Source organism: Eublepharis macularius, chromosome 19 (genome assembly GCF_028583425.1).
Source record: "Eublepharis macularius isolate TG4126 chromosome 19, MPM_Emac_v1.0, whole genome shotgun sequence".
Lineage (NCBI taxonomy): Eukaryota > Metazoa > Chordata > Lepidosauria > Squamata > Eublepharidae > Eublepharis > Eublepharis macularius.
In genome coordinates, this window is record NC_072808.1 from 15,268,445 (window position 1) to 15,286,669 (window position 18,225).

At 45.6% G+C, this 18,225-nt stretch overlaps 2 protein-coding genes across 2 annotated transcripts; both read right to left on the reverse strand.

Annotated features, from left to right (window-relative positions):
* Positions 1 to 408: 408 nt before the first annotated feature.
* Positions 409 to 1,350, reverse strand: LOC129346499 (olfactory receptor 12D1-like). Its single transcript, XM_055003845.1, has one exon. It carries the CDS (start codon positions 1,348 to 1,350, stop codon positions 409 to 411), a length of 942 nt encoding a protein of 313 aa, XP_054859820.1.
* Positions 1,351 to 15,824: 14,474 nt separating this feature from the next.
* Positions 15,825 to 16,763, reverse strand: LOC129346500 (olfactory receptor 12D1-like). The gene has a single exon (XM_055003846.1). It carries the CDS (start codon positions 16,761 to 16,763, stop codon positions 15,825 to 15,827), a length of 939 nt encoding a protein of 312 aa, XP_054859821.1.
* Positions 16,764 to 18,225: the final 1,462 nt, after the last annotated feature.

The window sequence follows — 18,225 nt, forward strand, 5'->3', positions numbered from 1 at the left end:
GGCCCTCAGCCTTTCCTTGTAGGGCTCAGTCTCCATCTAGCGAGAAGTTAGAGTTACAAGTTTCCTACCAGCGGGGGGGGGGGGAGAATATGATCATCTGCCCCCCCAAGCATGAGAAGTTAGAGTTACAAGTTTCCTACCAGCGGGAGGGGGGGGGATATGATCATCTGCCCCCCCCATGCGTGAGAAGTTAGAGTTACAAGTTTATTAACTCACACCCCCACCCTTTCTTCCATGTATGATGTGTGGGAAAAGGGGAAAGGGGCCCCATCTAGGATACTGGAAATTATGCTTGTGATAAATGAGTCTGTGATTTTATTGGTTTATTTGTTGTAATTCTATCTACTGTCCTGAGCCTGCTCACGGGGAGGGCAGCCTATAAACTGAATAAATAATAATAACGTCCTCTCAACTTTGTAGCACACACACCTTTTTTGCCAAAACCCATCTCAAAGCAGTCTTGACCTCTTTGTTGCGTAGGGTGTAAATGAGCGGGTTGAGGACAGGCGTGACTGCTGTATACAGCACTGTCACAGCCCTGTCAGTTCCTAGCGAACCTTCTGAGCGGGGCCGCAGGTACATGGCCCCAGCGCAGCCATAGTGCAGTGCCACCACGGTGAGGTGAGCCCCACAGGTGCGGAAGGCCCGACGGAGGCCTTCTGCTGAGCGCATGGCCACCACTGCTCGCAAGATGTAGCCATAGGATGCCAGAGTAAAGGTGAAGCAACCCAAGATGATGGAGCCAGTGACCCCAGCTAGTAAGGCCTGGTTGATATGGGTGTCAGAGCACGACAGGGCCAGCAGTGGAGCGATGTCGCAGAAAAAATGTGCCACCTGGTTGTCTTGACAGAAGGAGAGGCGAGACATCATGAGAGCGTGGAGAAGCGAGTGGAAGAATCCAGCGGTCCACACCGAGGCTGCCAAGGTCAACCGGAGCTGGCGACTCATCAGAAGAGGGTAGCGGAGAGGGTGGCAGACAGCCAGGTAGCGGTCGTAGTAACCCATGACTGCCAACAGCATGGCTTCAGTGCTGCCAAGGAAATGGAAGAAGAACATCTGGGCAATGCACCCTCCGTAAGGGATACGGTTGCTGTGGGAGACCAGTCCCAGGAACATCTTGGGTACCGTGGTAGAAGAATAGAAGACATCGATGAAAGAGAGATTGCCAATGAAAAAATACATGGGTGTCTGGAGATGCGGGTCCCAAAGCGTGATCGCGGCTACTGCCAAATTTCCAGAGATGTCTGCTATGTACATGAGAAGGAAGAGACCGAAGAGGAAGCCGTTAAGGTCATGGGTGTCTGATACACCAAGGAGAATGAACTCTGTTACCGTTGTTCTATTCTGCATGAAGACTGGCTCGTTGAGGCCAGCTAATATCTTCCCCAGAGTCAGTAGAGCTGTCGAACGAAATAAGATAGATATATGAAACTGGATAGCTCAAGTGAGCCTGATTTCATCAGATCTCAGAATCTAAGCAGGGTCGGCCTTGGTTAGTAACTGGATGGGAGACCTCCAGTGGTATCAGGTTTATTATTACAATCTGCGACCAGCACATACAAAACCATTTGCAAATCAGTTTAAAAACAGTTAAGACTGGATACAGGAGAAGAGCAATACATAAATATAACAGTAAAAGAAAAATAAAATCATCGTAAATTAGTTGTTTAAAAGGTTAAAATACATTCAGTCTGCCTTATGAGATTTGCGTTGCTAGTAGACCTGGGCACAGAATCTTGCTACTTGACGTGTTGTCTGGTGATTCCGACTAGACAAAAGATAACCAAGTTTGATTTTATTTGAACTTCCAGGGAATCTTTCCCTGGTTTCCGCTCTAATTTTACTGTGACTTGGGCAGTTGAAGAAGATGTGCTCAGTTGAGCCAATTTCTCTTAGGGGGCAGGAGCAAAGCCTAAGAGAGTAAGGGGCTGCTTTAAACTTTCCTTCCAGAATGGCAGAGGGACCTCCAATGAAGACCAGGGTTGCGTAGGCAGGCAATGGCAAACCACCTCTTGCCATGAAAACCCTGCCAAGGGTTGCCATAAGTCAGCTATGACTTGAGGGCACCACACACACACACACACACACTCAAGAAACTGCCTTTTCTGAATTGTACTGTTGGCCCACCTATCCCACTGCTTTTCACCCAGTCTGGCAATGGCTCTCCATGGTCTTTCCTAGCTTGTCTACATGAGTTCCTTTTAACTGACCAAAAGCGGGACTAATGCAAACCATGTGCCCGTTCTTCGTTAAGCTAATTACTGGTTGATTACTGTAGGATGATCATAAAAACATGGCGTTGGAAAGGTCTTCTTATGCCATCTCATCTAACCCTCTGACCAATTCAGGAAATCCCCCGAAAAATCCATCAATGCTGTCTAACGGCTGCCTAGACTGTCCTTGCTAAAGAGAACTCCACCCACCCCACGGGTAACTAGTTCCATCATCAAACCACTTACTATTAGGAACCTTCAATGAAACTGACCCTCCTCTGAATTAATCCATTAGATCTAATCCCACCCTCCTGACCAACATAGAACAAATTTGCCCGGTGATATTACTGTAATAATAAAAATAACATTCGATTTATATACTATTTATTTATTTATTTCAAATTTCTATTCCACCCTCCCCGTGGGCGGGCTCAGGGAGGATAACAACATATTAAAATACAATAAAAATTCATCTACATAAAAACATTATTAAATCAGAAGTGTATTTCTATTAATACATATTTAAAACAGGATGGTGGACAGCCTTCACAGGGAGGGTTAAGATTTTATACACCCCTTTTTTCTGGCCGGCCAGCCTCAGCCATATGCCTGACGGAACAACTCTGTCTTGCAGGCCCGGTGGTAGGTCCTGATCTCAGCAGACAGAGCGTTCCACCAGGTGGGAGCCAGGACCAAAAAGGCCATGGCTCTAGTCGAGGCTAGGCAGGCCTCCTTGGGGCCAGGGACAACTTAACGCCCACTCAGAACGATTTACAATTACAAAGTATGTCATTATTATCCCCACAACAACAATCAACCTGTGAGGAGGGTGGTGCTGAGAGAGCTCTAAGAGAGCTGTGACTGACTCAAGGTGACCCAGCTGGCTTCAAGTGGAGGAGCGAGGAATCAAACCTGGCTCTCCAGATTATAGTCCGGCCACTTTTAACCATTACACCAAACTGGCTCTCCGGGTATTTGAAGAACGTGATCGTGTTCCTCTGGACTTTCATCAATGGGAGCTAATGGCGAGAAGATGGTCTGTGGAGATAGCTAGGCATTTCCCTGTGCTTTCGACAGAGAGAGCCATCACAGTTAGGAGAGGGCGACAACAGGGTGCAGTGCAGGGGCTGTGGCACACTATAGAGCCTCTGGTTGTTGGGGGTTTTCCGGGCTGTATTGCCGTGGTCTTGGCATTGTAGTTCCTGACGTTTCGCCAGCAGCTGTGGCTGGCATCTTCAGAGGTGTAGCACCAAAAGACAGAGATCTCTCAGTGTCACAGTGTGGAAAAAGATGTAGGTCATTTGTATCTACTCAGGAGGGGTGGGGTTGAGCTGAGTCATTCTGTAAGGGTTTCCCAGGGTGTGGAATGCTAATGGCGGGAGGCTTCACTGTATCCTGAGGAGGTTCTTTTGCATATGGATTGGTGCTTGATGTGCTAATCTTCTCTGCAGGGCTATTGTCAGGTGTAGAGTGTTTTGTTAGCCTGGTGTTTTTCAGAACTGGAAACCATGCTCTGTTCATTCTTAAGGTTTCTTCTTTCCTGTTGAAGTTTTGCTTATGCTTGTGAATTTCAATGGCTTCCCTGTGCAGTCTGACAAAGTAGTTGGAAGTGTTGTCCAGTATTTTGGTGTCCTGGAATAAGATACTGTGCCCTGTTTGAGTTAGGCTATGTTCAGCCACTGCTGATTTTTCCGGCTGTCCAAGTCTGCAGTGTCTTTCATGTTCTTTTATTCTTGTCTGGATGCTACGCTTTGTGGTCCCGATGTAAACTTGTCCACAGCTGCAGGGTATACGGTATACTCCTGCAGAGGTGAGGGGGTCTCTGCTGTCTTTTGCTGATCGTAGCATCTGTTGTATTTTTCGGGTGGGTCTGAATACTGCTTGAAGGTTATGCTTTCTCATAAGCTTTCCCATCTGATCAGTAATTCCTTTGATATATGGCAAAAACACTTTTCCTGTGGGAGACTGTTTTTCTTTGGTTGTTTGATTCATCCTGGGTTTGATTGCTCTTCGGATTTCATTTCTGGAGTAGCCATTTGCCTGAAGTGCGTGGTTTAGATGATTAATTTCCTCATACAAAATACAACAGATGCTACGATCAGCAAAAGACAGCAGAGACCCCCTCACCTCTGCAGGAGTATACCGTATACCCTGCAGCTGTGGACAGGAAAGAAGAAACCTTAAGAATGAACAGAGCATGGGCTCCAGTTCTGAAAAACACAAGGCCAACAAAACACTCCACACCCGACAATAGCCCTGCAGAGAAGATTAGCACATCAAGCACCAATCCATATGCAAAAGAACCTCCTCAGGATACAGTGAAGCCTCCCGCCATTAGCATTCCACACCCTGGGAAACTCTTACAGGATGACTCAGCTCAACCCCACCCCTCCTGAGTAGATACAAATGACCTACATCTTTTCCACACTGTGACACTGAGACACAGCTGCTGGCGAAACGTCAGGAACTACAATGCCAAGACCATGGCAATACAGCCCGGAAAACCCACAACAACCATCGTTCTCCGGCCGTGAAAGCCTTCGACAATATAGAGCCTCTATTTGGCGCTGGAAAGGTCTGAGGTTTAATCTCCAGCTTCTTCAGTTAAAACGATCAGGTAGTGTTTGGTCTGAAAGACCTCTGCCTGAGACCCTGGAGACCCGCTGCCTGTCTGAGTAGACAATACCTACACTGATAGACCATAGCCTAATTCAATATAAGCAAGCAAGCTAGCTGGAGTGTGTCAAAGGAGCTGCCTGAATTGCTCTTGTAGGACCCCCCATTTACCACCACTTAAGCTTTGCTTGTGTGTTTTGTAAATCTTGTTGTGTGTTTTGTAAATCTTGCAATGACTATAAAGATTTCCTTGGAGTCTTTGGCGCTTTCTTATCTAAAGGACTCCAATCCTACTGCCTTTGGAGATAAGCACCTACCGACGTCCTACCTTAATGTCATGTGTTCTTTGTCTTTTTACACTCCTTTTTGTTTTGAACATCTAGCCTGATGAAGAGTTCTGTAGAACTCAGAAATTTTTGCAAAAAATCATGTAGTCCAACACCCTGAACAAACCGCTTGGAGGAAAAGAACAACGATCTGTGTATATAAGTATTTCTTCACTCCTTGGACCACATTAGAGTAAGTATCTACAAATAGAGTAAGTATCTACAAACACACACCACCTTGAGCTCCTTGGAGAATGGGCAGGACAAAAATCTAATATTTATCTGAAAGGAGGGCAACCCTAAATGTAAGACATCCCTGGCCTTTTATACAAAACGGGTGTTTTTAAACTGCTATACACTCATGTAACTTCCATGTGAATTTAACATGATCCTCTATTTTTCTTGACTGTATTCCTGGGGGGAAAACCCACTAGTTTTCCTTTCAGGTAAATGGGGCTTTAATAAATTCAGTTTTTACTTCCCTCCAGTGACAGGTGCCCTTACCTGGACAGCCCAGGTGAGCCTGATCTCATCAGATCTCAGAAGCTAAGCAGGGTCAGCCTTAGTTAGTAACTGGATGGGAGACCTCCAATAAAGAACAAGGTTGCAGAGGCAGGCAACGGCAAACCACCTCTCATAGTCTCTTGCCATGAAAACCCTACCAGGGGTCACTGTAAGTCAGCTATGACTTGAGGGCACTCTCCACCACCACCACCAGTAACAAGTAGAGATTGCAGGGACATTTTCTCTGAAAAATTAGTTGCAACTGTTCCTATGTCCCATTGACCACAACTGAAATGACTTCTGAGCCAATATGCAGACGATGTTCGTCTGTCTCCAGATCACACGTTTACCTGATAGGGAAGGATTTGATTGTCTTCTATTTCAATGTGAAGAAGAGCTCGATGTAGAATGCCAAAGAGGGTATGTGATCTTCTCAGCTGCAGATCCCCTGTAACGGAGGAAGAGGGCTGAACTTCTCTGATGCTGATCAGAAGGGGAGAAAATTGTTTCTTCAAGGGCTTGCCATGAGCTCATAGTTCCCGGTGGGATTTCTAAATTGGGCGGAAGACCTAATGAGCTGTTTTGCTGCCAACTTCTTAATTATCTAAAGGAAAGTACTGCTTGGCTCGGGGATCTTCAACCTATGATCCTCAGCTGGGTCCAAGCCCAGCTCTGGAAGGCAGCTCCAGTCCATTTCCATTCATTGCTGCCCTCTGGTTGCCATCCCAAACAGTTTTAGACTGGAGAGGTGAAATTGACAACCTTCCTGGAGGTGAAGATGAAATTAACAAACTCTCTGAGGAGTGATTGCTGCCAGCTCTGTCTTTTAAAACTATGCTTCCTGGCTAACATTGCGTCTCTCTACACTTGACAAACACACCCCAAGGCATCTCGTGTAGACAGACTCTAGTTTTTTTGGCCTGTGTTTCCTTTCCTTAGCTCTTTCGGTCTGCTGCTCATAGTCATGGCCTTGCCTCTGGTGAGGTCATGACTCGTCCCATCACATGATTGAGATAATGGTCTTCCGGTCATAAGCTTGCAGTTCTGTTGGTCTCATGTTGGTCCTGGGTCTGGAAAGGGTGATGACCACTAGTTTAGCACATTTTCCCCCTTCCCCTGGTATCCATTTATCCATCTGTATGTCCGTCTACCACTGCTCCTACGGCTATTGCCTTAAGCAGAAATTAAAATGGAAAGAACCTTACCTGATGTCATATCTCCGATGCTTAATTATTGCCCCTATATATTTTGCCACAGAAAGAGTAACGGAGTCATTTGTATACAATAATAACCACGTCACCTGGGCTCTTATATTAGGTAGTTCCATATTTTTAAGTAGAGGGATGACTGAGAGCCAAACTACAAGTGACGCCTGACACTAGTTGGACACTTGTCAGCTTCTCTCAAGTTTTGATGGGCAGCTTGGCGGAATGTTGGACAAGTGATAGTTGAAAAGTCCATTGGAGAGCAGTCGGAGAGCCAAGCTGCAAGACCAGGACGCCTACATTTCCCATCAAAACTTCAGGGAAGCTGACAAGTGTCCAACCTGTGTCAGGCATCACTTGTAGTTTGGCCCTCAGCTAGACATCAGCTCATTATATATGGGACACTTTATAATCATATGCTCAATGGTTTCAGTCTTATCATATGGGCATCTTCATGATCTATTACTCCTTTCCCAGACAGAGAGATGTTCTTCCAATGTGCTTTTTCCCAATGAGCAGGAAGAAAAAAACAGCAACAGAAAACGGAGTGTTCTCAATTTTTGTGTCGGAATGAGAAAGACTGTGGGTCTGGTTACATGTGCACTAAACATGTGTGATTGAGGGAAAGCTGAGCTCAACTGGAGTTGAGTATGTGACCACACTCACCTTCCAAATGATTTGGAGGAAGGAAAAGGACTCCTCTGTGTACATCTGTCCCTGCTTTCCAACCAGTGAGCTTCCACAGATAGAAAGGAGCTGTGGAGCGAGGGCTCTCTTTTCCTCATGTTGGCCAAGGAGATGTGACTGCATTTGACTGCATAGAGTTGTACAGGCAATAACGGGATGACTGTGCACAACATCACGGGGGGGGGGGGACTCCGGCTCTATCATGCCATGTTTAATTGTCTCAAAGACTGTTGTCTTCATGAAAAGCAGCACGATCAAGCTTAAGTTAGAACAGTATTGTGCATTATCAAGCAAAGCCTCAAAATCTTGTATAACCCTGTGCTTGGTTCATTTTCACTGAAATTTTTCTTGAAGGGGAACTTGCGAAGCGGAAGAAGTACAAGATGGAGCAGCACATACTGCTTCAGTATTTTCCTTCTACGAGTTTCCCATTATATTTTAATTTATAAATTAAAACAGGCCTCATGCAAATAAAAATAAAAGCATGACAACAATAGTGAGAAATCGACACAAAAGCATCCACAAAAGGTTTCCAAACGCCTAAAAATAAATCCCTCCGCAGTGGTTGTCTGTATGCCATATATTTGTATATTAATAAAGTTATAAGGTCCTCAATCCATTGAATTACAGGAGGTGGGCATTTTTCTATCCAGTGTCATAACGTAAGTATTTTAGCTACTGTAACGGCATGGAGGGTTCATTTTCATTTACCATAGATTAGGTCCCAGGATACAGGTGGATAGTTTAAAAGTACATAAGCATCTTCAAAAGTCAATAGGTATTCTAATAGAAAATTAATATAATAACTTTCTCCAAAAAGACTGAATAACTGGACATGCCCAAAGCATATGCTTAAGAGATGTGCCTTGTAAGTCACAACACCAGCAATTAAACACTATATTTACAGTTGCAGAGGAGTTAGCCGTGTTAGTCTGTAGTAGCAAAATCAAAAAGAGTCCAGTAGCACCTTTAAGACTAACCAACTTTATTGTAGCATAAGCTTTCGAGAATCACAGTTCTCTTCGTCAGATGCATGGAAGGCAAGAAGAAACTGGTCAGATATATAGGTGGAGAGGGGAGGGTGGAGTAGATGCAAACAGTAGCTTCTGATATGGAGATCAGTTTGCTTCTGTTAGGGAAGTCAGTTACTTCTGATAATGAGATAACCATTCATAGTCTCTATTCATTCCCAATTTGACTGAGTTAAATTTACATATGAATTCCAATTCAGCAGCTTCCCGTTGGATTTTGTTTTTGAAAGGTTTCTGTTGAACAACAGTGACCTTTTAAGTCCTTGATGGAATGTCCTGGTAGATTGAAGTGTTCTAGTGGGAGAACCAGTGGGAGAACACTTCAATCAGTGACCGTTAGACAATAGAACCTCCATGAACTGAGGCAGTGTACCTCTCAAAAGATATTGTGGACAAGAAAAGGGGGGAAGCCATCTCCGTATGCTGCTTGAGAGCTTCTGGGACGATTTTGTCTGGAAACAAATGCTGGTCATTGGTCTGACCCTTCAAAGCTGTTGTTTAAATAAAGTTTTCATTGTACTTGACATACTTAATACAGAAACTAATTTTTTTTTAGTGGTTGTATTAAAATACCAACTTTTGAAAAAAACAAATCTTATCGAAAAGATTTCTACTTGATGAAAAGTGTTCATCAAAGGGTAATGCTTTGCAAATGGCTGGCTTTCACATAGCTGTCAAATCAACTCCCGTACAACACAACATAATTTGTATCCATGCATGCGCTGTAAAGTTAAACGTATTCTGAGTATGGAGCGTTTTCCACATGACGATGGGCTTGTCTGGCTTCCTCATTTCTCTTGTAGCTGCCAATATAGCTCAGCAGCAATGGGGCTTTCACCTGGCCAGTTCCCCCGCCCATTTTCCCTGCCCCGCTTACACCATTGGTGGATTTTACAGTTTGTTTTTTTAAAATAGTGTCTAGCCCTTTTTTGTTGTGCTGAAGGGGAGCACGGCAGGTAATATTGCACCAAAATACGGGTGGGAATAGAAAGCTCTCCACACGTCCCCACCCACATGGGTCCCAAAACATTACAGCAAAGCAAGTTGTGGAAAGATCACCACTTCTGCTATCACAGAAAGTTGTATGTATTTTTAAAGTTGGATAAACATCTGTTTGGGTGGGGAGAATTTTACTCGACTTGACACAGAGGGATATCAGGAGTTATCTAGCCAAGCCAATAGAACCTGTTCCCCTCTAAGCTTTGAGATCCCCCTTAAGATTGGTGGCATGGCTGCTTATTTTTCTTCCCTACAGGCACCACATCTTCGCAGAGCCTTCTCCCTCGCAAGATTCAATGCGATGCCGTCTTCAATCTTATTTGGCAGATATAACAAGATCCCGTACATAGATAGAGTTTGTCACTGTGATCATGATAGTATTGAGTCAGTTTCGCACGTCCTGCTTTATTGCCAACTATATGCAGACTTGCGTCTTAAATATTTAGAAGCAGAATTAGTTAATTTGAGGGGCTTCCTGGATTCCTTGAAGGTCTTTCACCTTCTGAATGACACCCTGCCTAAAACCCCTGAGAATGTAGCAATGTTTCTCTATATGGCTATAAAATTCCGTCAAGAGTGGTTCCAGAAGTAACTTTGTTTTTCTCTGTTTCTTGTGAATATCATGCCAACTGATGCAAATAAAGGTTAACTGAACTGAACGGACACAGAGGGATAGGTTAGGTGATATGATAACCATCTTCAAGTACTTGTAGGTCTATCATATAGAGGATGGAGCAGAGTTGTTTTCCGCAACCCCAGAAGGTCAGACCAGAACCAATGAGCTGAAATTAAATCAAGAGAGTTTTCAGCTAAACATTAGGAAGAACTTCCTGACAGTTCGAGCGGTCCTTCAGTGGAACAGGCTTCCTCGGGAGGTGGTGGGCTCTCCTTTGGAGGTTTTTAAGCAGAGGCTAGATGGCCATCTGAGAGCAATGCTGATTCTGTGAACCTGGGCAGACCATGAGAGGGAGGGCAGGAAGGGTTATATCTGTGCTTAGTTCTTGCGGCCCCTTCTTACATGCCCAGGCTAATGCCAATCACCATTTTGGGGTCAGGGGGCAGTGTTTTGCCACCTTCTGGGCATGAAGCAGGAGTCATTGGAGGTGTGTGGGGGGAGGTAGTTGTGAATTTCCTGTATTGTGCAGGGGTTTGGACTAGATGACCCTGGAGGTCTTTTCCAACCCTATGATTCTATGATCCAACCAGAGTTCAGGTTCTTGGACTGATGCATAGATTCGGGACACCCTACACCTATTTTTCATAGGGACTGGTGCTCTTTGGCTTGTAACTCTTGGCCTGTTTTCATCCTCCCCACCAAGATTGCTGTCAATGACTCGTGGCTTCTCATGGGACATTGTTAGCATTGGTGTCTCAGAGAGAGCTGTGTTTCCAGTAGGTGGCTCCAGGGAGCTGGGCGAAAATACATGTGATCTCTTGGGACTTTCACAGATCTTCTCAGCTTGGGGATCAATCAAGGAGTCCTGATGAAAACAACGTAGCTGAGAGTCTCAGTGACTTTATATTCAGAAGGGATTACTTAAATCTGTATATGCATAACTTTCTTGAACTACTGTTAAAAAACAAGAGTTAGAGCCGCATTGTGATGTGGAACAAATCTCAAACAGGGTTCTGGTTGTCAATAGGTGCTTTCGTTATTGGCTCTGTGCAGAAGATGTACTTTCATTACTTGATGATTCCATCCTCAGATAAAGACTTGGGAGGGACTTAGGGTTGCCAGCTCAATCTAGGTTTGGGGTGCTTTGCTAATGATGGAGTTATGTCACTAGTGATGCATTGATGTCACTTCCATAGAGTTTTGGCCAAATGCTAGAATGTCTCTGGCACCATGATGATGATGTCACTTCTGGTCGCCAAGGAAGTTTTGTCATTACGGCACCAACAATGTTGATGGCTGCATTTTCTTCCCTCCATTTTTGTCCTGCTGCCCTTTACAGAGGCAACAGGGAAGGGCAGCAGGAAGACTCTCTCTGAAGTGGGAAGCCTGGAGGGGCTTTGGCTGAGTGGTAGGATATTTGAGGTCCCAGGTTCAATCCCCACTGTCTCCAATGAAAAGGACCAGGTAGTAGATGATGTGAAAGGCCTCTGACAGAGACCTTGAAGAGCTGCTGTCAGTCTGAGTAGACAATACTGACCTTCAGGGGTCATTTCGTAAAAAAAGAGCTGGAGGAACTCATTAGCATAACTCATTAACGTATGCCACACCCCTTGCCATCGCTGGAAGTGTGTTATTAGCATAACTGATTTGCATATGCCACACCCCCTGACATCACCTATCCTGGCTGTTCTGGACCCAATCCTGGCCATTCAGGGCCAAAATTGGGCCCAAAATGGCAAAAAGGGACTGAAAATGGCCAAAAGGGGGCACCAAATGGTCAGGATTGGGCTGCTGCTGAACAGGAGAGTGATCCACCACCCATTAGAGGCCCGATCCAGGCCATTTCTGCCCCAATCAAGGATGAAACGGGCCCAAAATGGCTGAGAGTCCCGTGGGTGGGGCCATCTGTCATGTGACCTCTTTGGGGAACTGCCGGAACTGTGTTCCGGCATGTTCCCCCTCAAAACGAGCCCTGCTGACCTTAATGGACTAACAGTCTGACTTCCCTTGGCTGAGGGAGAGTGAGCGTGTGTGTGAGTGTGTGTGAAGAAATATTTTGGAGTCTGGAAGAGAGGGAGAGAAGGAGATAGAAAGCAAACTGAACTGGCTGGCAAGTGAAGTTCCTTTGAGGGGTAGCGTCACTTTAGGCTTCTGATAGACAGCCTTGAAGTGAAGGTTCTCCTTACGATTTTGATGTAGGAGTGTGTGTGTATTATGTATGGCGACCCTATGAAGGGAAGACCTCCAAACGTCCTGTCTTTAACAGACTTGCTCAGGTCATGCAAACTGGAGGACGTGGCTTCTTTGATTGCGTCAAGCCATTTCTTTTTAGGTTTTCCTACTGCCTTCCATTTTTCCTAGCATTGTTGACTTTTCCAGAGAATCTTGTCTTCGCATGATGTGACCCAAGTATGGCAGCCTCAGGTTTGTCATTTTAGCTTCTAGGGAGTAGAAGCTTTATTAGAACACCTCTCTGTCTCTGTGGGGGTTTCCCTTGTACATATGTCAATGACACACCACAAGTTTCCAGGTTCTGTTTCAGGATTTCATGCCACTCAGGGCCAAGCTACAAGTGACGAATGACACTTGAACGGCAAGTGTATTTCTCCCTATTCACTTGCCCTCCACTCAATCCACTTGCCGTTCAAGAGTCATTCGTCACTTGTAGCTTGGCCCTCAGAGAATAGGGAAGCCCTTAACTTAGGGATGCCAACCTCCACTTGGAGCCAGGAGTTCTCCCAAAATTACAACTGAGGGCCAAGCTACAAGTGACGAATGACACTTGAACGGCAAGTGGATTGAGTGGAGGGCAAGTGAACAGGGAGAAATACACTTGTCGTTCAAGTGTCATTCGTCACTTGTAGCTTGGCCCTGAGCCAAACCCCAGTAGGGTAGTGGAAGGACACTCCCTACTCTCTTCTCTTAAGTATACCTTACGTATTATATATTTTGGAACTGCAATAGTGTGGAAGGAACTATTCATTGTATGGTTGCATTGTGTAAGAATTGTTCATGCATCTTGCATTTGCACTTTATGTAAGATTTATTGCATTGGTTACCTTGTACAAGATTGAATTGTAAGTAGAGTTTATATTATATGTTGAAATTGCTAATTTGCACGGTGTACTGTAAATTCTTACTGCAGGAGTTTTGTGTCGTTATCCCCTTAGAGGAAATGGCAGCTTTGGGGTGGGGGCAGACTCTTTGGCATCACTTTTCTGCTGAGTTCGCTTCCCTCCCCAAACTCCGCCTTCTTCAGGCACCACCTCCAAATCAGCAGATGTTTCCCAATCTGGAGCTGGTGACCCTAACCTAAAAATATTTTCACGCGAGGAGTGTAATGTAAGGATAATTGTAGTAATGAAGAGGACCTGCATCTTCTCTATAGGTTCAGATTTTTTTAAGGCTGGGGCCATGACCCAGTAGGAAACCGTTTGCAGCAGGCAGAAACTTTGAGGTTCAATCATAGGACCACCTCTGGGCAAATCTCTTGGTCAATACCATCTACAAATATTTTAAATAAATAACATCCGTTTTCACGCTGCTTACCGATGGCAACCCACCCTGTAAAAAGTCTGCCAAGAAAACATCGTGATGTGATGTCCCCCCATGGGTCAGTAATAACTCGGTGCTTGCACAGGGGACTACCTTTACCTTTTTGCCGACCACGGAACATCACACCGAGCTCCCGGAATGGCAGCGTCTTCCTGGCGCGATTTCGCGCGAGAACGGTAATAATCGCGCCAGGAAGACGCAGCCGTTCTGGGAGCTCGGCGCGATGTTCCATGGCTGGTAAGCAATGTGAAAACGGCCAACGTTAAATTAAATAGGATCTCCAGTTGCAGAATCTCTGGTAACAAATGTTGAGAAAGTCCCTCCTCTGGAATAGCATTGTCAATCACAAGAAACAACATTGATCTTTCCCCCCCCAAAAAATGTATTAATAAAAATTGTACAACATGGTGTCAACGTTAATACCTGCTCAATACAAAAACTAACAGGAACAAAATAAGCAACCTGTACAGCCTACTGAATCGCTTCAGACTCTCATTGTTGTTAAACATTGGACAGGCATTTAGGGAATTCCCAGACATCAAAAAAAATCAGATCTCGAAAGAATGGATTTGTGGGAACCACTTCTTGTTCAGCAAGATAATTCGCCATTGGGAGCCAATATTGAAGCAATATTGATCCGATTCAGCATAAGAGATCTTCATATATTCATATTACTGACAGACAGGGTTTCCCAACACAGCAAATGTCAGAAGATTTTGAGGGCAATGTCTGGGGAGGACGTGGTCTCTCTTCTGGGTGATGTGGTAGGCTGCCTCGCCACTAGGGTTGGCAGCTCCAAATTGGGAAATTCCTGGAGATCTGGGCTGCTTCCACACACATTGGATAATCCACTTTCAATACTCTTTAGTGAACATTTGAAACTGCTTTTCCATGTGTGGAACAAAAAATCCACTTCAAAAGGATTGCGAAAGTGCATTGAAAGTGCATTATTCAACGTGTGTGGAAATGCCCCTGGTGTGTATGTGGGGGTGAAACCTGGAGAAAGTGGGGTTTAGGGAAGGAAAGGACCTTGGCATGGAATAATTCCATAAAGTCCACCCCACAAAGTAGCCATTTTCGCCAGGTGAACTGAGGGCCAAGCTACAAGTGATGAATGACACTTAAACAGCAAGTGAACAGATGCACGTGTATTCCTCCTAGTTCACTTGCGCTCCACTCGGTCACATAGGGCCAAGCTACAAGAGACGAATGACACTTGCCTGGCAAGTGAACAGACTCACGTGTATTCCTCCCTGTTCACATGCCATTCACTCGCTCTCCACTTGATCAAGTGAATGGCAAGTGAACAGGGAGGAATACACTTGAGTCTGTTCACTTGCCAGGCAAATGTCATTTGTCACTTGTAGCTTGGTTCTCAGGGCCAAGTTACACATGACGAATGACACTTGAACGGCAAGTGTATTTCTCCCTGTTCACTTGCCCTCCACTCAATCCACTTGCCATTCAAGTGTCATTCGTCATGTGTAGCTTGGCCCTTAGTGATCACATAGTGATCAAGTGGAGCGCAAGTGGAGCACAAGTGAACAGGGAGGAATACATGTGCGTCTGTTCACTTGCTGTTCAAGTGTCATTCGTCACTTGTAGCTTGGCCCTCAGTTACTACCAGGGAGCCAGTTTGGTGTAGTGGTTAAAAAGTGGCGGGACTCTAATCTGGAGAACTGGGTTTGATCCCCCAATCCTCTGCTTGAAGCAGGCAGGGTGACTTTGGGTCAGTCACACAGCTTCTAGGAGCTCTCTCAGCCCCACTTACCTCACAGGGTGTTTGTATGTGGGGATAATAATAATATACTTTGTAAACCACTTTGAGTGGGTATTAAGTTGTCCTGAAGAACAGTATATAAACCAAATGTTGTTGTTGTTGTTGTTATTACCAAGGGCCAAGCTACAAGTGACGAATTACACTTGGACGGCAAGTGGATTGAGTGGAGCGCAAGTGAACAGGGAGAAATACACTTGCCGTTCAAGTGTTGTTCGTCACTTGTAGCTTGGCCCCAAGTCAATGTATTTGTATAATGTTCTGACCTCCCCTTCTCCTCCATTCCCCTCCCCGTTTACTCTCTCTGACTGCAGGCACTCCTGCCCACGGCCCTTCTTAGAGCGGCCTTGACTTCCTTATTGCGCAGGGTATAAATCAGCGGGTTCAAAACGGGTGTCACTGCTGTGTAAAGCACTGTCACAGCTCTGTCTGTTTCTAGTGAGTTTTCTGAGTGGGGGCGCAAGTACATGGCCCCAGCACAGCCATAATGGAGGGCCACCACAGTGAGGTGGGCCCCACAGGTAGAAAAGGTACGCCGCAGACCTTCCGCCGAATGCATGGCCACCACAGCCCGTACGATTAGACCGTACGAGATTAAGGTTAAAGCAAAGCAGCCCATGATGATGGAGCCAGTCACGCCAGCTAACAAAGCCCGGTTGATCCAAGTTTCCGAGCAGGAGAGGGCCAGGAGCGGAGATATATCGCAGAAGAAGTGTTCCACCTGATTGCCTCGGCAGAAGGAGAGACGGGACATCATGATAGCATGGAGAAGCGAGTGGAAGAAGCCGGCTGTCCACACAGAAACTGCTAAGGTCCAGCGCAGCTGGCGGCTCATCAGGAGAGGGTAGCGGAGAGGGTGGCAGATAGCCAGGTAGCGGTCGTAGCCCATAATGGCCAAGAGCATGGCTTCAGTGCTGCCCAGGAAATGGAAGAAGAACATCTGGGCAATGCAGGCTGCATAGGGAATACGATTGCTGTTGGAGACCAACCCCATGAACATCTTGGGCACGGTGGTGGAGAAGTAGAAGATGTCAATGAAAGCCAGGTTGCCAATGAAGAAGTACATGGGCGTCTGGAGATGCGGGTCCCAGAGGGTGACTGCGGCTACCACTAAGTTTCCGGAGATGTTGGCTATATACAAGAGCAGAAAGAGACCAAAGAGGGAGCCGTAGAAATCACGGGCATCTGACACGCCGATCAAGATGAATTCGGTGACTGAGGTTCTATTCTGCATCAGACGGGTGACCTTGGAAGCAGAAAAGATGAGATTGCTATGGTTGTACGCTGAATTAAATGTATGTTTACATCTGGCCATGTTTTAAAATCACTATTGTATTCTTGGGATTGAGAGCCTGCGTGGTCTAGGTGTTGGTCTGCCCTCAAGCCATCACTGACTTATGGTGACCCCTGGTAGGGTTTTCCTGGCAAGAAACTGAGGGCCAAGCTACACATGACGAATGACACTTGAATGGCAAGTGTATTTCTCCCTGTTCACTTGCCCTCCACTCAATCCACTTGCCGTTCAAGTGTCATTTGTCATGTGTAGCTTGCTCTGATAGAGGTGGTTTGCCATTGCCTGCTTTTGCAAACATGGTCTTCGTTGGAGGTCTCCCATCCAATTACTAACCAAGGCTGACCCTGCTTAGCAGCTGAGATCTGGCGAGATCAGGCTCACCTGGGCTATCCAGGTCAGTGTGTTGGTCTAGGAGTAGCATAACCTGGGCCCAAATCCCTACAGAGGGCCAAACTACAAGTGACGCCTGACACAGGTTGGACACTTGTCAGCTTCCCTCAAGTTTTGATGGGAAATGTAGGCCGCTTGGCGGAATGTTGGACAAGTGACAGTTGAAAAGTCCATTGGACAGCAGTCGGAGAGCCAAGCTGCAAGACCAGGACGCCTACATTTCCCATCAAAACTTCAGGGAAGCTGACAAGTGTCCAACCTGTGTCATTCATCACTTGTAGCTTGGCCCTTAGTCATGGAGTCCTTGGGGCACCTCGGAACAGTTTCTCTCAGTATAAACTACCTCACAGAATGGTTGAGAGGATAAAAAGGAAGGGCAAGGCCCATGTGGGCTATCCTGGCCTTCTTGGGAGTAGGGTGGGGTGGCATAGAAACGTGATAGATTTTGGTTAAAAAAACTGAACACAAAAAGCACATCAGTGTTGAAGTAGCTGAGGGACGTTAGCTAGATTTTGAAATGATTCAGGTTCTCAGCTGGAGAAAATTTATTTTTGTTGGAGAAACAGTCTAAGAAATGTAGACATTTTCTCCTTAGTTCTCCTGAAATGTTGCTTCTGCTTTCTAGTTGTTTCATATATTAGTAACAGTAGGTAAAGGTAAAGGTAGTCCCCTGTGCAAGCACTGAGTCATTACTGACCTGTGGGGGGGATGTGGCATCACGACGTTTTCTTGGCAGACTTTTTGTTACGGGGTGGTTTGCCTTTGCCTTCCCCGGTCATCTACACTTTACCCCCAGGAAACTGGGTACTCATTAGTAAGTGGCGGAAAATTAATAAACAAGTCTGAGTGGTGCCCTCATATTGGCTTATATCATCATCAATACTAATAATAATAACAGTAACCGAGCAAGATTCAGGTTCAGTGGCACCCTAAAAACCAACTAGATTTCCAAGCTATGAGCTTTTGAGAGTCAAAGCTCCCTTTATCAGAACTTTGACCCTTGAAAGCTCAT

Excerpts from the sequence above, each read along its gene's own strand:
- LOC129346499 (XM_055003845.1), bottom strand. The coding sequence starts at position 1,350 with ATGCAGAATAGAACAACGGTAACAGAGTTCATTCTCCTTGGTGTATCA.
- LOC129346500 (XM_055003846.1), bottom strand. The coding sequence starts at position 16,763 with ATGCAGAATAGAACCTCAGTCACCGAATTCATCTTGATCGGCGTGTCA.